This window comes from Lynx canadensis, chromosome A3, assembly GCF_007474595.2.
Source record: "Lynx canadensis isolate LIC74 chromosome A3, mLynCan4.pri.v2, whole genome shotgun sequence".
Classification (NCBI taxonomy): Eukaryota; Metazoa; Chordata; class Mammalia; order Carnivora; family Felidae; genus Lynx; species Lynx canadensis.
The window spans coordinates 35,751,072-35,772,711 of record NC_044305.1 but is presented as its reverse complement, the minus strand read 5'-3'; the positions used below and the strand labels follow the sequence as shown (position 1 = coordinate 35,772,711).

The 21,640-nt window shown below is 39.0% G+C and overlaps 1 protein-coding gene across 2 annotated transcripts in view; it reads right to left on the bottom strand.

The window, feature by feature from the left end:
• The window catches only part of SNAP25 (synaptosome associated protein 25), an 86,720-nt gene that overhangs the window by 9,910 nt on the left and 55,170 nt on the right, over positions 1 to 21,640 (bottom strand). Inside the window, exons 2-6 of one of the 2 annotated variants that reach the window (XM_030310097.1) lie at positions 20,440 to 20,581; positions 18,504 to 18,545; positions 11,432 to 11,480; positions 4,345 to 4,462; positions 279 to 404 (exon numbers count right to left, since the gene is read on the bottom strand). In XM_030310097.1, coding sequence (XP_030165957.1) covers positions 279 to 404; positions 4,345 to 4,462; positions 11,432 to 11,480; positions 18,504 to 18,545; positions 20,440 to 20,511 — 407 coding nt within the window. In that variant the 5' untranslated portion in view covers positions 20,512 to 20,581. Of the gene's footprint in view, positions 1 to 278; positions 405 to 4,056; positions 4,175 to 4,344; positions 4,463 to 11,431; positions 11,481 to 18,503; positions 18,546 to 20,439; positions 20,582 to 21,640 lie in introns of both variants that reach the window. The other variant, XM_030310096.1, reaches the window with a different exon arrangement.

Here is a 21,640-nt window from a genome sequence, read left to right as displayed (position 1 = left end):
GAAACCAGGGCTTTTCTGCTGGAGGGACTACACGGAAGAGAATGAGGTGCCCTGCCCAGCCAACCAACAGACAACTGAGTGAGACCATCTTGGGTGATCCCGCGCCAGTCTGCATGTAATGAGGGAGCCCAAGAGGGGCTCTTGGAAGAACTGTCCAGCCAACATACATATTTATAAGTAACCAGTAAAATGGTTGTTGCTTTAAGAACCACTCAGCTTGGGGTGATTTGTTACTCAATAATAGATAACTGCTATAGGACTGGCTGCACACAGCTCACCTCCGAATGAAGCCACCACTGATGGCCATCTGCTCCCGTTCATCCACCACACGAGCAGGCTGGCTGGCCACCACTCCATCCTGATTATTACCCCAGGCTTTTTTGTAAGCATCACTTGATTTAAGCCTATGCAAAAGAGAGGGTGAGTGACAAGGCAAGGGGGTGGAGCGTCAAGCTCACAACAATGGTTACCTCTTCAAGCGAAGAACCGAACCAAGCAAATGGGTTTTAATTTGAGGCATTAGAGAATACCGATATATCATAATCTGGACCGAAACAGTTGGCCACCACCATGCCTCAGCTACTCAGCATTTCATTTCCAATTGAGCCAATTGCAATTGTCTAGACTGTAACCTTTGTCCCAAAGGTTGTTCTTGTTTTGGTTTCTTTTTGCAGTTTCGTTGGATTTAAGACAAAGATTAAGGTAGCTGGAGGACATTCAGTTCTATTTCAGTGGCATGGTTATATTTTGAGACACAAAACACACAGAAAAACATACTGGCAGACAGACACATAACAAGACTGCCAAGTAGAGTGTGTACATCACACCACAGCAACACACTGTCATCAAGAAAAACACACTTGACTGAGTTTTTACACACCATCATGCAGATTCCCTGTTTTAATTTTCCCCCCAATGCATGTACAGAACTAGCTATTCCAACTCTGCATGAAGGACATAATGGACTGGTGGTTGGCCAAGGGTGGTGGTCTTTGAGTTGCCTCTAGTGTGATTTGAATTAGATAATATATCGGTACTTCCAAACAGTCACTATACATCTAGTTGATGTACAAACCTTTGTCCACAGAGACAAAAAGTAAAAGAGGCATAGTGAAATGAATGCAGGAAAATAGAAGAGAGAACAAGCCATCTAGCACCAGAAAAGGAAATCCCTCTATGTCTTCTTCATGCACCAGCTACAGGCATGAGTAGAAAGTGAAGCATTCTCATTTAAGCCAAACTACTCCAGGAGTTGACCATTCTCGAAAAAGGCACTAGCAGGACAGTAATAGCCTTCATGAGGATTTGAAACGCAGGTTCAGTAGCTTCTTTGTCAGGCTGGGGGGTGGGCAGGGTGGGAGTGATTACAAACTCCTACTTCAGGCTATCCTGGGGCGTGACAGGGGAGAGTGGTCTGGAACTGGTGTGGTCTCCATGGGCCATATTTCACTGAGCTGCCTTGGAGATAAACTTAAAATCCAGGCATACCTGTTGTGCCCAATAGAAACATGTGCAGCATATTTTGGTGGGTGTGTTGGATTAAGGCAATCAAAGATGTTTTTAGGTTCTTTGCATAGTAGAAACCATATGCTTTTTCATCCAAAAAACAAGAGAGTTTCCTTTGGTCCCATGTTCACATTTTCCATTATAAGACAACAGAATTTAGCCCTCCCCCCCTTTTTTTTCATGCACTAGAGAATCACAGCCATCTATTAAAACTGGCTCTAATACTAGTATTTGCAGATTGAGAACCAAGCAACACTGGAGATAAATTGGAAAATTGTACAAATGGAATTTCAGCAATTCCCACAATCTAGTGTATAACGCCACAGCCCTGAGCTGTCAGAATTTACTGTGCTAAAGAGCCATGGGCCCACTCAGTGGGACAGCATCCAAAAACTAATTTAATAGAGCTCAGAGTCTGGCTTTGTTTTTTTCCAACTCCCCATCCCCTCCCTCCTCCCATTAAAAGAAATTATATGGACCTTGTGATGTTTTCTGCTATGTAAAATATCTGGTATACCATCTTTGGCCAAGTCAAGGGGGTGGGAAAGTTTGCGTTTCTGAAAGAAGGCGAATCACTGCACCCACAATGCTGCACATAGACTCACATAACTGCCGTACATCTACCATAGTCCTTCGAAACATGCTGAGACAGGGCGAAGCCCTCAGAGAGTCCAGGGCACCACCAGCCACTGCATTGTGACACATGGTTTTTAAAGCATTATTTACACACAATAGGGAACACTTCAGTCAAGCTTTGAAGCTCAGTTAGGGTCTCTTGTGCAATAAGGAATTAGTGCCAACTACTATGTGGAATTCGTAGGGGCCATCGTTTCATCTGAACATTAGAATCCATACCGGGGTTGGGCCTGCCTCCACACTTTCTCCACACAGTTGAAGAATGGGGAAATTGTATCTGTTGGAATTCATCGCAAAACAGGTGGAAATCTCACCTGGGGGGACAAGTGGCCACTGAAAAGGATATACAGGTAAATCTTGACTAACTGGAATGCATAGCAATGAGTCATCTTGGTGAATTAAATGCCTTTCTTAATTAACAGTGGGCCATGGAGGAAAATTTTGTTTCAGGGGTGATTGTTGAATATCTGTTAGATTCTCAAGCCACTTTCCTGCTTTAGAGTTTTAGGGTAGTGAACATGACTGACTTTTTCCTTGGTTATAGTTTCTCCTGATGTGCCTGATGGCCTTTCTTCTGAAGATCAACTCTTATTGTTTGGTTCCCTTAGGTATGGAAGTTATAGGATGTAGACTGAGTGGCAGAATGCAAACTTCCCAGGTTGCCCTTCAAGGAAAACCATTTTAAGTCTCTGATGTGATTTCCACCCCCACTTTGCTCAATTGTCTCTTTTTACTAAAAGTGGACGGAAGCAAAAGTATCAATACATTTGAAGGTTCCGGTTAGCTAGATTCCAGTTAATCAGGCTTTACCGTAGATCATTCTTTTAAAACAGTTTTAAATTTATTTGTAAATTGAGCCCCTCCCCCTCCTAAATAGGAAGTGGGATATTTTAAAATCAGCCTCAAAGTTTAAAGGATGTGAATGGTCATATAATCAGCTAGAAATAACATCAATTGCTGTTCTAAAAGCTAGGATCAGGAGAGCTTTTAGGAAAAAGGCTTCTGTTCAAAGGGAGGTGGGAGGAGTGAGGGAGATTGGGTACGGGTTTAATTTTCCAAATGCATGTTGGACAATCCACTCATGCATTTTTTTTTCACCGCTAGTCAAATGAGACTATCTTCCAGAACCCTCATTTTCAGGTTCCTTCTGTTGCAAACCTTTATAACCACATGTCACATTTCTGCTACATTCCAAAAAAGCGTTGCAGAACCTGGAGGACAGTTGAATGTTTTGTGACGTCGTGCATGCAAAATCTACACATTTCAACATTTTAGGCAGTGTACAGGTAGATCTTCCAAGAGGAAGAATTTCGGAGGGATGGGTCCAATTTGAGTAAAGCTTGAGCACTTCTTGCTGAAGGGCTCATGGCCTCTGCAGTGGGTGCAGCTATGGCATCTATAGTCTAATCTCTGGACAGATTTGGTAACTGGTAGGGGAATCTCTTTCATACTCTCTATCTTACGGATGTTTGCTTAGGCCAAATTACTGGCCTCTTTTTCTTCCAAAAAATCAAACCATGACATATGTGTTTCTCCACTTCCAAACTCACCCCCCAGTCTTTTCTAACTCTGCAATTTTGGCTTTTGGGGTTGGGGGAAAAGAAAATTCCCTGGGCGCCTCTTTCTTGAGGCTGGTCTCTGGCTCAAGGTACACTTTCTGGAAAATGTTGAAACGTTCGTCAATAAAAGTTGCTGACAGTGAAGCTTTCACTGTAGTATGCCTGATTTTTAATGCATCAACAGTAACTCCTACTAATATCATCTATGCTATGAGATGAATACATTGGAGACGGTATTGATCTGTTCTGCATGCCACATGCTCATCCTGCCTCTGTGCTTGGCAGGAATGAGCTTGTCAAGGCTTGGAGATGGGCCTTGGGAAACCAAAGCTTCAGGCAGGCAGGCAGCACCTACTTGTTACAGGGACACACACAAAGCCCGCAGAATTTTCCTAGGTCCGTCAAATTCTTTTCTGCTTCTTTCATGTCCTTATTGATTTGGTCCATCCCTTCCTCAATGCGTTCCAGTTGTTCTGATTAAACACAAGTATTTTATCCCCACAGAATGAAGCAGATGGAAAAGGACAAAGAAAAAAAAGACAAAACTTCAGACATTCACTTTGACATTAAAAAAGAAAAAAATAAAAAGAAAGAAAGAAAGAAAACTGGACGCCACAGATTAGAGCTGGTACCCAGTACCTACTTGTTACAAGGACATATGAAAAGGCCACAGCATTTCCCTAAATCTTTTAAATTTTTCTCGGCCTCCTTCATGTCTTGGTTGATATGGTTCATGCCTTCTTCGACACGATCGAGTTGTTCTGGTTAGGACAAAGGGATGACAGTGTGGAATGAATTTTTTGGGGGTTTCCAACAGAACATGAGAAATGACTATGTGGAACGGAATTTGAAAGAGAAAGATATTACAATGCATGGTCCAAGAGGATGCATTGCTGTAGACTGGTGCTGCTGCCCTACACAGGCATAGGTGGAAGGAAACGAACAGAAATGATGCTCAAAATAGTTTGTAATTCAGACACGATGGGATGGGGTAGGTAGGCCTGTTTGATTCTGAGTGTCCAGGAAAACAGCACAGCATATTCACTTACTCAGACACCAGTGAAACCCGAGAGAAAGAAAAACGGGGTGTTAGCTTATGTTTTAGGCATTCAGATTTCATGCCACTAGAGAAGGTATCTGCTTCAATTTTAACTATCTCTATCTTTTGGCTTTAAGCATCCTCGATCAGGTACAGGTAGAAAACAGAATCAATCTTCTTTGGGGAAAATAATTACAGCGATAATTAGCAATGGGTATCGGGTCTTTTTTCCCCTAGTAGTGGCTGTCTAGCCAAAGGTAGGCCATGGGCAGTTTTGGGTTTTGAATACTTAATCCATAGACACTGTTAAAAAAAAAAAAAGTCAACATCAACAGAGTAATATGCCAAGTACCAGAACATTTAACTTCCTCTCTCATCCTGACTTACTTGCTATGCAAATTCTGGAAGGCATTTTACTTGATTTCCCAGTCTCTACAATGGGGGGCATGTTAGATCCCAAACCCAGGCAGACAGCAGGGAAAACAAATGCTTGGGGCTCTGGAGGAGGGGTGGCAGGCTGGAACATAGAGTCATCACTCCCAGCAAAGCCGACCCAAGTGTATCTGAGACATAGATCGATAGCCATAAAACCGGCTTGTGCTTCTGGGTTGCCAGGGTTACATTCACTAATCTGATTAATTTTTCAACAGTTGTCACCAAATTGAGTAAATTACATGTTCAGTAAAGGGGTTTTTAAAACAGCTTTTAAGACTGTTAAAGGGAAGGAACAATGCAATGCCTATCTAGTTACAAAACCTAATTACACTTCCATCCCTCTTTTCATCTACATTTCCATGTACACATGCTTCTGGGAATAAAGGCTTGATTAGAATAAAACTGATAAATACATTTCCAGTCTAAGGGCATAAATAGTCATTTAAAAACAATTTCACATTAAATTGTAGAGTGAAGATTATCATTCCAAAAAATGAAGATTAAGTTCCTTGCTGACCCAAACTGGGGAAACTGTCCATTTGGAAATCAAGAGTCCATTGTGTTCTCTCTTGTGGGACAAAGGATAGAATCCAGCTTATTTGGAATCTGCTACCTGTGCTATGCACCTCAAATGATGGATGAAGGCAAAATTTAGGTGTTTCTCCAGTGTTGGATAGCTGGAAGAAATAACAGTGTTGTGCTGGTGAACTTTTGCTGAGTATGTATAGGTATAGTAATGTCTTTAAGAAAATCTTTAAAAAGACTTTAAAAAAAATTGATGACAACTCTTGACATCCTAGAAGATTCTGTACCTTTCTAAAGACTTTATTCTAGTTCCCGTTAAAGAATGTAATAAACTAGTCTGCAGATTAAAAAAAAAATAATAACTACTGAATGAGGGGATTGGGAGGGAGAGGCACAGCTCAACATTGTCAAAAGAAGAACCATGTTAAGTACAGACAGAAATCCCAATGGAATAATTGATAATAGCTTTCTGGAGTGCTGGGTTAGGATGGGATTGAAAGACATCTGGACTCAGAGGGAAAGCAAGCTGCATTCCACTAATACCAGCTGAAATACACGCAGATTATGGCATGGGCATACATATTCCGGCATTTGTCCTTCCCAAGGAGTTTCTCTTGAGTTAATATTTTGGCTAAAAATACAACATTTCAGGAGCCCCACCCACCATAGCCCCAGGGATTAGGCAGTAAAAAAAAAAAGGCAATAAAATAAAAATGTGAATTGGTCCACAAGTGTTGTATTTCTGAACCAGGAATTCAAAATAAAATATAAAAACAAACAGGCTGGTCCCAATCGGTATTCCTAAAAGCTGGGTTCTATCATGGGTTGCCAGATTGTTAGGCAAAGGTCATAGCGAAGAGAGGGATGCCAAAGCTCTTACGGAAAAGTTGATTCAGAAAACTATGTTATAGCTACCAATATTGGTTGAATTGATCATTTTACCAAATTGAGTCAAACCTTTAATTAAAAACATGTGGAACCATTTTGTCATAGGTATTCTAACTTTTCATTTTTAGAGTGTACTGTTATGTTTGTGGATGTTTGGCATATTGGGACTTCATACAATTTCTTTTTTTTTTTTTTTTTTTTAATTTTTTTTTTCAACGTTTATTTATTTTTGGGACAGAGAGAGACAGAGCATGAACGGGGGAGGGGCAGAGAGCGAGGGAGACACAGAATCGGAAACAGGCTCCAGGCTCTGAGCCATCAGCCCAGAGCCTGACGCGGGGCTCGAACTCACGGACCGCGAGATCGTGACCTGGCTGAAGTCGGACGCCTAACCGACTGCGCCACCCAGGCGCCCCGGGACTTCATACAATTTCAATGGATTTCTGTGAGGAATCTCTCAGCAAATCCTTGAAAGTAATCAATATCCTCATTCCATTCCAGGGTGGACAGTAGCATCCAACTGACTGATGCAATGTACTGTCCATTGTTGATTGTTCCTTACCTCCCTAAGCTTGCTTTTTGGTTGTTTTCTGTCTCTTCCTGGAGACTAGGAACATTTTGGGTTAGGAGAAGTATTCCAGTAGATGATGCTATATGTTGGGGCAAGAGATAGTACTTTCTTTTGCCATAGTTACTTGTGATAGATCCAGCAATGGCAGGATGCTCAGGGATCTAAGTTTAGAGACCTTTCCTACTAATCTTATTTAAGTAAGGCAACATGAGGCCCTTAGAATCCTCGACCTGGTTTAAAAACACACAGTAGAAGAATAGCAAGATGTCAATGCTATTGACCCAGTGTGCAAGACTTCCTGAGTATATTCAGTTACCAGATGCTGCCTACATGATTTTCATTTTCCTTGGCATTGATGAACATATGGAAATTCATTAATAAGTTTAAATAGTCACGTGTGGCTAGTGGCTACCATAGTGCAGCTTTAGTCATTCATAACAGATATTGGTGTGTAGACTTTAGCAAGAGGAATGTTTTCTCAAATGCTACTTTGTACCTCCATGAACCTTTTAAGAAAGTCGGCAGTCACTCTGGGAGAGGCCTTACTTTGCTTTTACTCTGCCAGGCAAAGGTCAAAGATTTCCCTGTTTAGTTTGAAATTGATCCCATGGGATTGTCTCAAGAGCGGAGTCTTCAGCATTGAAACAAACACATAACCCAGCAAAGGCCAACAAAAGGAATAAGAGATACGGAGGTGAAAGGTTAAATCAGCCCACATTAGTGATGAGGTTGGTTTCATGGGGATTTCACTTAGAGACAAGTTTTCTAGAGAAATAAAAGTCCCAGGAATCAGTGCATTTCCAGGGCCATCTGTCATGCTCAGTGCTCCTTGGTGTCTCCTGATACCTGGGTATAAAACAAGAATCCCATAAAGAATTGCCGAGTGCAAGCCTTTGGCTGGACAACCTGGAATGGTTCTTTAGAAGGATGTCTGTTTCTTGAAACTCCTGTGCAGCTGCAGGGTAGAAGCAATCAACATTTTTGGTGTTGAGGCATAGACAAAATTAGTAGAGCATAACTGGAGAGACATTTTAAAGCAGTTACTGATCTAAACAATTAAACACAGCATACACAGAATTAAAATGCATTTACCATGGCAGTGAAGATAGTTGTGAAGATATGTTCATCTGTCATTTTAAAAGGTCCTAATCACCTTATAGTATAAACGAACGTGTGTACCACTAAAGACCAGGCAGAAGCCACTTGCTTTTGGAGGTTTTACAGTTGCATGTTTTTTTTCTCAGTACCAATGCAATTACCATGCATCTGGTAAAACCAAAACTATTCTAGAAAATATGTTTAACCAAAGAATTCAGCATTTACTGTGATGTGGCCACAAATGAAATGTTTGAGCTGAGAACATTAACTATCTTGGGGGGGAAATCTGTTATTCTGCTTTCTTTCTCAGAGAATAATATATAGATGTTCCTGGGAATCATTTGTGCTTATGAATAATATATTTTTGTGTGGAGATTTTGGCAAATTTTATTTCTAGATTTTCTTCATCAAAGTGCAATGAAATCTGCAACTCAAGTAAGTATGTTATTCGCTTTCTCTCTTTTTAAATTTATTTAATTTTTTAATGTTAAGTAGGCTCTATGCCTAATGTGGGTCTTGAACTCACAACCCCAAGATCAAGAGTCTCACGCTCTACCTACTAAGCCATCCAGGCGCCCCTTTTCTCTTGATTCCACATTTGTATGTATTATTTTCCAAGTCTTCATGTCAATGCATTATAATATTGGGGGGAAAAAAGCATCATCTTGAGCCTTTCTGAAAGCTTCCTTCCAATTATCATGCTCCCTTTTTTACTCCCTTCACATACAAATTACTAACGAAAACAGTTAATAAGATGGAACTCCTAATTATTTGGGTATATATGTATCAATTTAGCTCTGGAAATGAGGTAGTGCTCTTCTACATGGGCACCTGCTGTTTAATTTTTTTAAAAAATGATTTGCTATGTCCTGAGTTTCAAAATCTGGCACATTGTTACACAGACCAAGCCAGCAAGTCTCACAATTATAACAACTTCATTTGGGGAGTTCTGAAGATTGCCACAGCTACTGTAATTCCTTCAAAATACAACTACTTCACTAGACTCCCTTACTTACATACACCTTTTGATAATTCGTATTTCAAAAATTGCAGGGAAGTGTTGGGCTTGATGTTAAATTGCTTTTAAAAGCTTTTTCTTTTGTTTTTTTTTTAATTGGTTGGTATCTATTTATTGACAAAGTTCAATACAAATACATAATATAGAAACAAAAGCCTTTATATGACAGTCATGAAGATGTGCCCCTCAGAACTCTCTTCAAGAGGGAATTTGTAGTTAGTTCACATCTCTAGCTGATGCACCTATGGGATCCGCCAAAGCAATTGCATGGAGACCATGCTTCAAGCATCCCTGGGACGCTTCTAGCCTAGAGCTGAGCACAATGGAATCACTAAAGATGAGGTATTCCTGCCCATCACGGGACTATCATTAGGTTATCTTAGCTACTGGGCTCCCCGTCAGCTTGGCTGACACTTTCTCAGAGCAGTATTGCAGTCTGAGACTCTTCCTCCCCAAACTTCCTCCCCTCCATTCCTCTTACAAGTGTCAGACCTGTGTCAATCTGACTGGCTGTCCCTGTCTACTCCTGCTCCTCGTCTCTTGACTCATCACAGGTGTCCATAATAGATCTCAAACACTTCTGATTCTTGGCATTTGCTTCCCAGAGGATCCCAAATGATACCTTCCACTAGTTCCTCCATGTCCCAGCCCTAACTCTTCAGAAGTTGGTGAAGATTTATCTCATTTAGTGTAATGATTGCAGAATATTTCTTTATGGCCAGAACATAATTAATTTGGTTGCTCTCCCCACTGATAGACATTTAGGCCGTTTCCAGTTTTACACTATTATAGGTTAGGCATGTACATTTCTCTTCTTCTAGCTGTCAATGTATATCTACAGCATATAATTCTAGAAGTAGAATGTTTTGGTCAAAGATGTGTGCACTTCATAATTTAAAGGATCATGACATTACTCTTCAAAAATTTTTATCAGTTTACAGTGCCTATCTGTACATTGAGAATCTCTGTGTTATCAAAACACTCACAGCATTGGTGATTATCAATTTTAAAAATTTGTATCAGTCTGTTCTAAAGAGTGGCATCTCATTATTGTTGTTGGTTCAGGCATGGCTTCATACATCTATTTATAAATTGACAATTTATTTATATCTTAAATCCATTTTGCTTGTAGGTTTTGCCCTTTTCTTTGATGATATGCAGGTCTGTCTGTATTTTACGGAAATGCCTTAAGTCTGCTATCTGCTATCTTAATGGCTGTATGAACCTCCTTTGAGGTTCATTTATTTCAGAAGTTGGCTTGTGGTGTCCCATATTGTGAATACATTTTATGTTTTTATCTTTGACATTAAAAAATTTTTCTCATGATTCCTAAGAATTTTCTAATGTTTTCAAAAATATAAATAACAAGAAAAAAGTTCTCAAAAATTTGTTTGTTATGATAAGAATTCAGAATAGAATCAGGTAACTAACTTGTGACTAGCATTAAATAAAAATTGCCATATGACTAGATGTATTGAGAAAAAAAAATATTACCCTTCTAGCTTCCACTTTAGAGTACAGAGATGATTTTCCTTGATACTCTGATTTTCATTGCTTCTAGCATTTCCATAATAATTTAAAATACAATTTAAATATTTTAAGTGGTTCAATTTCCCATTTTCCAATAATCTCCCTCAGCTTCTATCCTGTTAAAGACAGCTTCTAGTTATTTAAGGAATCCTCATGATGACGTGGAAATCAAAACTGCCAGACACTGAATTAGGATGGTCAGAAGAAATGGACAATGTGATATACTATTCTCTCATTCTATCTAGGGATTATTACAAGAAACTAAATTTATGGGGAAAACTGGGGATAAGGGGGAATCAGAGAATTCTCAAACCGTCCAAAATACTACCATTAAAAGAAAATACAAACACATGAGTTTTGCCTTCAAAATTCTGTTATTCCAACATATATAACAGGGAGAGTAGTAACATTCAATCAGTCATGAAGGCCTCAATACTCCCATACATTTACCAGTGTTTTCAACAAAGAAAGGGAGAAAAGCAAGACGATGAAAACTCTAGAACCCTCATATTCCTACATGCGTGTAACACGTGTCAAAAGGACCACCTGTGTATGCAAAAATAATTTTTTGAAAATGCACTTTATTCAGATGAGGAATTGTTCTTACTGAAGAAATCTCAACTTACCTCCTTGTTCATCCAACATAACCAAAGTCCTGATACCAGCATCTTTACTCTACATTCCAACAATGGTAGCAAAGTTGAAAAGCAGTTAGAGAGAGAAAAGAGAGAAACAGAAATCAGTAAGGGGACAATTAGCCCAAGAAATGGAAAATGAAGAAGGACCAAAGGAAAGAGAGGGAGGAAATAGGGCAAGAGTATTAAGGGCTGGGGAGGGATCAGAGGAAGGGGTCACCTATGGACTTGCTCTCTCAGTGATTCTTAGGATAGAAGAGGGGATGTAGCTCAGTCTCCATGGAGGTAGGGCTGGGGATGGGGCTTGGCATGGAACTGGAATACACAACTTAGTATTATACTGTGAAGTACTTGGAAAACAAAAATGCCTTATAGTTTCTATAACACCATCCACGGAAAGCAAATCTTCCAAAATCTAGACTAAATCTTCTCTGGCATGATACATCAGGAAGTTACCCTCAAGTGAATAGGGAAGGGATGACCAAGTGGAAAGTAAGAAACTTTGGGGCAAAATTTTTAGGTTGATCAAAAGAGATCATTGCTTCACAAAGGTTGAGAAATACAGGCCCAAACAGAACTCACTCTCCCATTTTCTCTCTACAGGGGAAAATTCTGTGAGATTTAGAAAATGGATGGATGGATGAGAAATAAGGGCTCTTTATTCTGAAATCTAAAATTCTGCACAGTAAGAGAATGAGAAAATAATTCAGCCACAAGCTTTACTGCAGTTATTTTGTGCAGAAGTCTGTAAAAGGCACCCCTCACTTCACTCCTTATGATCTAAACAAATTGAATACCTGAACCATTTGGGGGATGGGAGTAGGAGTTGGTGGGTAGGGAAAAGGAACACAGATATTTTCATGGCCCAACCTTAAAAACCATCATTCCTGGGAATTCAAACTAGTTAAGGAAAGACCTTTGTTTCATAGGGTGATTGTTAATAAGTATAAAGTGGCATTGCTAATAGTTGGGATTAATTGGTTTTTTGAGGAATGCTCATGGTGGCCCCTAGAATAAGCTCAAAAGTAAGACATCTCTCATGGCCCCATTTATTTTCCAGGGATTTATCTTAAACCAAGAACTAAGAAAGAAAGACAAGTTAGTGGAGGTCAACAGAGGTAGTTTATTTACTAATTTATTATTTTTATTATTATTATTTTTTAATAGTATTTTAACAGCTCAGTTCCAATAGGACTTCTAAAAAATAGAACACTGAAAATGTTTTTTTGTGAATTTTATAAACTCACCATTTCAGAGAATGTGTAGTTAACTCTCCTAGACAGGAAAAGCCAAGTTACTCTTGAACATGTTTTGATAGGCTTTAGTTGTGAGGTTAGGGTGTAGTCTGTAGAGCTTAGGATGACTTCAGGAGTCCTCAACAGCACAGATTCTGGAGCCAGACTCTGCCCTGAGATCCTGGTGATTTCATTTCCTAGCTGTGGGACCTTGGGTACATGTCTTAATTACTCTGTGCCTCATTTTCCTCATTTGTAATATAATAATAATAGTTAATACCTCATTGAGTTGTCATGGGAATTAAGTGAAATAGTACATCCCACATGCTAGACTGGTGATTGGCCTACAGTTAGCATGACAAAAGTGTATATAAAATAAATACCCTCAGCAAATGCGTCTATAAAAGGATATCTAGGCAAATGCAAAATATCATCATTACCAACTACCATCAGAAGCTTCCTGACCACTACCTCCCAAACCTTCAAGTGCATATGTATCCCCTGCATAGGAAACAGCTTGTTTAAATGTAGATCCTTAGGGTGCCTGGGTGGCTCAGTCGGTTAAGCATCCAACTTCGGCTCAGGTCATGATCTTGCGTTCATGAGTTCAAGCCCTGTGTCGGGCTCTGTGCTGGCAGCTCAGAGCCTGGAGCCTGCTTCAGATTCTGTGTCTCCTCCTCTCTCTGCCCCTCCCATGCTCATGCTCTGTCTCTCAATAATAAATAAATGTTAAGAAAATTTTTTTTAATGTAGATCCTTATTCAGTGGGACTGGGATAGAGCCTGAGAGTTTGCATTCTGAATGAGCTCTACCATCTAATGATACTGCTGGTGCCCAGACACACGCTGAACAGCAAGATTCCAGACCCCAAAACACATTTGTCTACACTAGCTGGTACTTTAACAATTTCTGTGCCCTTTTTCCTGCAAATTTTAGCCTTTGCTTAAGAGAAGAAATTGTAAAAAGCAGATGGCCTTATTCAAGCATATGGATGTGACAAGGTTACTGGTGAGGACAGAATCACCTCAGAGAGCATTTTCTCTTTATAGGACACAACTCAAAGCCATGCATGAAATCCCTGTTCCATTCTACTGGGGACACAGGATGAGAAGCAGCTAGTGACTTCAGTTTGGACAGTCCAGGTCTCATCTGTTCACACTCTCTGTTGTACTTTCTATGGAAGTCTGCAAGTATAACTTCACATTTGTTCAATTTGCTGCTAAATGTTTCAGTGCTGGAATGACTCACAGAACTAATCTGAAGGAACAAGAGCTTGCTCCCATTTGGGTAAATAGAAGCTGCGGGTACCTAATCAGGGAGTCAGGAACACTGGGCTGCGCTCTTAGTTCAATCAGCAACTAGTCATGAGATTGTGGAAGAGTCACTTGATTTTTAGCATGTTTCCCCATGTTTAAGATAAGGGTAAAGATGCCAAAGAAGACTGGGTGGTTACTGGGTTGGTGTTCATTCACTCATTTGTTTATTCATTTGTTCATTCATTCATTCACTGATTATTTATTGAGCCTCCACTCTGTTCCAGGCACTAAGGTAAGGGCCAAGCATATGGCTTCTCAACTGCTTCACAGAGTTAGACACAGTTTGGTTAGGTGGACAGAGTTGGGATCTGGGAGTTGATAATTTCAAATTTTAGACTTATCTTTGTAGTTCTATTGTAAGAGTCACTTGTTCTGTGTCTCAGCTTCCCTAGGTGTCAGACAGGGAAAGAAACAGCTCCCTTACTGCCCAGAGTACTTATAAAGATTAAAATGAACTCAGAAAGTAAAGGCTTCTAAAAGTTCACTCTATGGGAGGCTGTATTTACAAAAAGCAATTAAGATAAAGGATTTAATTTGTATAGAATCTCAATCAGTTTAGAATGGGCTGCTGTGTTTGTTTTTTCAGATCCTTTTGCTTTTTGCAGAATTCTCAAAGGAAAAAGTAAATATGGTAGGGTTTGCTGGTGGAAGGGGAGTGCTGTGTGTAAGAATTCACAGTCTGGGATCTGGGATTCACTAGACCTGGGTTTTAATTTCATGTGTACCATTTGTAGCTGGGTATCTCAAGCAAGTTACTTAACCACTGTGTACTTCAATTTCCTCCTTGGTAAGATGGAGATCAGAATAGTAGTAAAAGGTGGCTACCTACAAGGGTTAAGTTAGATTATATATGTTTGATGATGATGGCTCTAGGTATAGTACCCTACACATAGTAGGTTCTCAATAAATTTTAGAACTTACATTTGACTCCACTGTATTCCTGACAGTTTTTATCAAAATAACTGGATTATTCTTTGGGGATACTAGAAATGCAAGGGAGAAGGGCAGGGATGGGGATAATATTTCAGGAAAGGCAGAATATTACTTTTCTCTTATTCTTAAGGAGTATTGTGTTTTAATAGCTAGGAATGAGAGAAGATGGTTCCATTTTTGTCTTAGCTCTATTCTTGGTTTCTGTTTGAGAGTGCTGGGAAAATTGTCTACCTAAAAACCAGGGAGTTGGAGATGTCAGGAATTTTTTTTCTTTCTTTTTCTTTCTCTATTTGTATTTTCCCTTTCTCGCAGATGAACTAAGACCATGTTTCTAGAACATTTTAAAGTCTTTCTTTTCTCATTCTGAGATGCTTTCCCCAAAGCCCAACACATCTGAACTAAAACCAGGACTGTCTAGGCACTATCTTAACTGCTAGAATTCCAAAAGACCCCATATCTACCTATAGGAAAACAACTGCCCTGCCTCAATTTTCCAGTTTTAGTAGAAAGTCTGGCATAACAAAGACATAGCTTTAGAATGCTTATTCCCTTCTCATTACCAGAGTGTCTTGAAAGATAAATTGGGATGAAAAGAAAAGATGCTTAAAAAATCCATGCAAAAAACACCACACAGAGCCTCAGTAACTATCACTCCAGGAAAGCTCTGTGTGGTGCCTCTGAATTGGCCTGCCCTAAAGCAGTGGGGCTTTCCTGGGGCTAGTTTTCATAGCTCAAGGCATTCATGTGTAGATTTCATTTCCAGCATTTATTGTCAGCAGAGTTAGCCTTTTCGCCCAGAACCAAATACTGTAGAGACATTCATGACTTTATTACCAGAATTAATTGTTCCCTCTTATGTGCTCCAAAGGCAGGTAAGGCCTTGAATTTGGAGAGTTATTTTCATACCTGGTTTCCTGCATGATACAAATTTATATCTTCCCTCAGACCTCCAAAGTTAGGAATTCCATACATGTTTGTTGAAGAACAGCCATCAGAAGAGCCAGTTTGCAACTCTAGGCTGGGAACCAAGTGTTATATGATTTCTAATCTTTTTACCTGTATATGGTATCTAGCTTTTCTGAACTTTCCCAATTGACTTATGTGTAACTTTACACTATCCTTGAAATGCCAATAATGGCTTCTATTAAAAAGTAAGATTCTACACCTGCCACTCTGTTACACCCTAAAGTCTATGAGGGATGGCACAAAGTCATATACTGAACTGAAAGTGGGGTTGTCTGCCTTAGGGAGACTTTACAAATGTAGTGACCTTTCCTGTCTTTGAGACTAAATTTCAATAAGAATTCAGCTCAATTCAAATTAGATAGCACTGATGCACTCTGGGATCATGGGGAAGATCCTGGTATTTCAGTGCTCGTATTTGCCAAATGATTTCTGCCCTTGATGAATATTTAATGCTGATTCTCTTTAAAGAAAATTTCTTTTTTGATTGAAAAGCAGACTATCATCTGAATAGCCATTGCCCTAGACATAAGGGGTGTTTGACCATCAATATAAAATAACCCAGGAGGAAGTAAGAGCAATCAGTCTACTCTAATAATGCCTTGCTCGTAATTTCCCGAGGATAGAAAGTCTAATAGCCTCCTTTCATTTATAGAGGTGGGACTAGCTTCTGTCTGTTTCACCCCTGGTGCTATAAGATGCAACTTCATGCTTGATCAAGAAATACCTTAAGAGAAACAAAAATGTATGATTTAAGTATCCTACTTTAATCCGTAGAGCTTTTGAGACTCTCCCTCTGTTAGAATAAATGAGAGCAGACACTTCTTTCTCAAGACTGACTGACACTACTTGCAAGTTAAGAAGAGGCAAAAAAATATTGGTTGGCCCAAAGACTCTAATGGGTGAGGGGCCAGTTCAAAGTGATGCATTTTAATGCATTTGCTCCACCATTTTCCCACATTCTAAGCAGTGTTTCAACTTGCATACGTGGGCAAATTGGTAACAGTTCTGGTACTTTAGAAATTTACTTGACACATGCATACACGTAAACAAAAATGAAAAACGAGCCTGGAGGCTATGGTTGAAGGTCATAAAGACATAGAACATAATAATGTCAGCTGACATGTGGGTTCGCTTCATTTCAACATGAGAACTCACGTGGGAATGTCACAGAAATGTGATTCATTTCTTCTCATGATGGGTTGAGGGACAATAAGCTAACTCTAGAAAGCCTCACCAGCACTCTTAGATTTAGAATATCTGCCTCCTTCTTGGTCCTCAAGTATTTCTGCATGAGTTGTGTTCCCAGGGTAGAGCAAAGACAATATTTCTCTTCCTTTAGAGATAGAAAGCTGCTTCATGTGATGCCGAGGGCTCCTTTGTTGGCCTGCCTTCCTATAGGGGCCAATTTATGCTACATTACAGGCTCAAATTCTCATTTCTCATGACAACCGATTTCATTATGTGTACCTCTCACCCTTTCCTCAGTGTCCTGGGGCGCCCACGGCACTACCTTCTCCCCACTCCTCCTGTGGCAATTCACATGTAGCCAGTATTTCATTTCTGGGTAAGAAGCTGAAAGTGCAGAAATAAGGGAAGACATTGGCTTCTGTAGTGTGAGAGGCAGCTGAACTTCCTTTTAGCCTTATAAAATTGATCTTTTTCCTTTCATGTCATTGCATAAGCAATTTACAGTAGCATGAGGCAAATAGGCTCATTTAATCATTCTCCTTGAGAACACGGAAGATCTCGAAAAATGATAACCACACATGAATTGATAAGCAGTTTCAAAGCATAGCTAAAACAGCATTTCACTGAATAAAAACTATTAGGCTTGTTTTATTCAGTTCAGATAAATATAGCCCATCCCACTCTTTTTCCACTTCATCTCTCCCAATAGACAAGTTCAATTAATCCATTTATTCTTCCTGGTTGACTGCTGCTCTACCAAATTGGAAAAAGCAAGGTTTATTGTAAGTGCCCTTTTGATTCCATTATTGCTATCTGTCCTATTTTACCCATTTAAAAATAGTTTGGGATTCATTAACCATGCCTCGCAAATGGATGTTTAATCCAGAGTCAGGAACATAAAAGAGCTTCTATATGTGCGTTGTGGACTTGAAATTCCTTTTATCAAAAAATTTTCCTATTATTTCATGAATTTTACTGCCTGACTCTCAATATTACAATTTCTGAAAATGTTGTATCTATTGGGATATATATTTTTAAAAGTCATATATATATGTGGTTAAGTCAAAACAGAATGTCAAGATGAGATGTGACCTAGAGGCATCAAAGTCATTACAAGGGAAGTTTTTATGTGATAATTCCTTATATTTGCTTAAAGTGATTCAATCTTATATGAAGATTTCTTGGGAGCATTTACTTGGAAATACCATCCATCTCTACTTCCCAGACTATAAAGGTAGCCAGGGCTGGGAGGGAGAGGGGATAGTTTAATGGCTGCCTGACATCTCCCTCATTAACGTGGCTTCCTGGTAGACTTCATTAGCTCTGGAATCAATGGGATCATGGCCTAGGAAAAGGCAGTAGGGTCTAGGAAAAGAATATGCCAGCAAAAGGAATTCATTATCTTGAAATCCGGCCACTCCTTACCTCTTCAACCAGTTGCAGCATACGACGGGTGCTTTCCAGTGACTGAGATTTAAAAAAAAATGCATAAATATTATCAGTGCAGAATCCAGAGGTCTTGGAAAACCAGAACTATTCTCTTTACTTGAGAAACACAAAGGGTTACTATCACATATTCTTTTAAGTTTATAACTGAAACACATTTTCAATCTCTTTCCTATCAGTCTTTCTACATAATAAGATTCCCTAAAGCAATTACATTAAAGCTGATCTTCTAAAATCAAAACCATATGAAGCTGATCTTGATATCAAAGACAAAGTAATCTGGAAAAGATAATTTTGCATGTGCAGGATGCATGAAAAATTATCTCAAATACTCAGACGACTAATTTGGCCTCCCTGGACCAGGAATATTGAATTTTAAACACAAACATAATTTTTCATGAATTGAGATGAATCTAACATCAAGTTTCTCATAAAGCTCCTAGAAACACAATTGGAAGTTCTTATCAATACAAATTAAGCTGTCGCCTTAGGGTGAAAAAAAATCAAGCATGTTTGAAATAACTAGCCTATAGGAGACAGCTATAATAATTATCTTCATCCTTAGATAAGACAAAGTGAGACGGAAAATCTGAAGTCAGCACTGGTCCCTCGGGCACAGCGTTGTCGCTTTTTTCTCAGTTCTTTTGAAACTAACAACTAGACTCCAGCAACCAGGGTGATTTCTCAAGGCTTTGCTTTTAAGTGACAAACTTATTTTGGACAAGATTCTGCAGAAATGTGAAGAATGTTAACTTTCCTGGAAGAGCTGTCAGGAGGCTGCTTTTTGAAATAAATGGCTGTAAGCAGTGGTATGCTAGTAAATGCTAAACAAACAGCTCTCTGGAAAACATATATGAATATGTATATATGTATTTAAATTTACTATTTTTCTGATATAAGGGATGGAGAGCATTAAGTTTACAAATAATTCCATATAGCCAATTGATTCTCTCCCAGAAAGTTTCTGTTAAGGTTTGCAGAACTCTTGTGTCCAATGCTAAGCGTGCAAAGAACAAGTGTAGTTCTAACAGGAATGTTGGTTGATATTTTCATTTACATTAATGAATAAAAGGAATGTGAAACAATGAGGACATGTTGGAACTTCACTAGTTTGTCAGTGATGCAGGTGACTTCTTTACTGACGAGAACAAAAATTTTTGAATACTGGAAGATTGCCTCCATTTTTTTGTGTTAATTGAAGAATAATGGCTAGAGACAGGCAGACTTTTAAGGTTATTAATATATTTTCTCTACTTTCATAAGTCTAGACAAACAATAAAACAGTAAGTCAGCCCTGACTTGTAGTGCCTGCAGATTCCTGGGATATAAATACTCTTAATCTGTCTGATTTTTAACTATATCATGGTGTCACTGAAGGTGAACTTGGGAAGATGTACAGTAACGTACCATTACATGGTATTCCTACACTATAGATACAACACAAGTCAAGAACTTTGAAATCATAGATAGAAGTAAAATACAGTAAAATAATTAGGATGTGATGAGTTTTGAGTATTTATTAATTTTGGTTTTAATATAATTTATTTAATTGTCAGTTTATATAATTCAATTTTAGTACCAGTTTGCAAAATTCTGGAAAATGTAATAATCACCTCTCAGAATTAGGCCAGCTCTAGCACACTGTAGGCTATAAGATATCCGGAGACATTGCTTTTTTTAGAAGATCTTGACTTTTCTAGATTTCTAGAAATTGGGAGTTTAGGGTAAGTCATTACTTGTACATAGGTTTATCAAACCATTCCTGTCTGCAGAGGTATCAGGTATATTGAATATCAAAGTCATACCCCACTGTTTTTTAAATTGAAATGTTGGAAGACCTTTTCCATCTGAACCTGAATAAGTCAAACTACTCAGTTCCCCATCTTTTGTTCCTTTCCTGTGTCCCATCCCTCACCTCATCAGCCAGCTGGTCAGCCCTTCGCTGCATCTCCTCCAGTTCATTGCGCATGTCCGCGTCTTCAGCCATGGTAGTGGTGGTGGGGGGAGGTGGCTGGGTGCTTGGGCTGGGGGGTCAGTGATGGGTTTGGACACAAAACCTGAAAGAAACAGATTTGAACATGTAAGGGTTTATATGAGCGCATGTAGTATGTGCAAATAGGAGAAGATCTCAATAGCCCACACTCTTTCTCCATAACTCAGTCATCTTCTGAAAGGTGGAAGCCATACTCAGACCAGGATCAACAGAATTTTGCTGTTTCTCCAAAGGGTGCATTATGAATGTATACTTGCCAACTTTACAATGTAGACAGATACCTACGAAGATATCAGATAACTATGAAACATTCTTAAGACACAAATCACCCAAGATTTTGGAATGACAATATGGAGGGATGCTGTTCTGGGTTAGTATGCTTTTAACCTCATATTTATTTTTTATTTTTATTTTATTTTTAAGAGCTTTATTGAGGTATAACTGACATATAATAAACCCCACATATTTGAAGTATATAATTTGAAAAGTTTTGACATATGTATACACCCAGGAAACCATGACCACAATTAAGAAAATATATCCATCACCCCCCAAAATTTGGTCATGCTCTTTGTAATCCTACCCACACATTCAATCTCACCTTACCCCAGGGCTGAGACACTTGTTATTTGCTTTCTGTTACTATAAATCAGTTTGCAATTCCTAGAATTTTATATAAATGAATGATACTGTATGTGTCATTTTTTTCCTCATTTCTTTCACTTAGCATAATTATTTTGAGATTATGTTGTAGCATGTATTAACAGTTTGTTACTTTTTGATGTTGAGTAGTATTCCATTGCATTTAGAAGCATTTAGAATATAGGGCTAAGGGGAGGCTACCTGAAGATGTGTTACTTTGGCATACAGATTATTTACAGCTGAAAACAATCAAGGCCCAAAAGACTCAGGAAGAAATTTGACTCTCTCCCTAACTGCCTACAAGAATTTAGATAGAGGACCTCCTCCTGGAAAGGAGTTATCACCATAGATAACTACAGTATAACAAGAACTAGGGGTGGTAGACCAAGAAGGATTTAGCGAAGTCTGATTGTTAAAATTCCTCCCTATGCCATTTGTTTCTGTATGGTCCAGCAAACATTTACTCTTCTTTTTTTTTTTT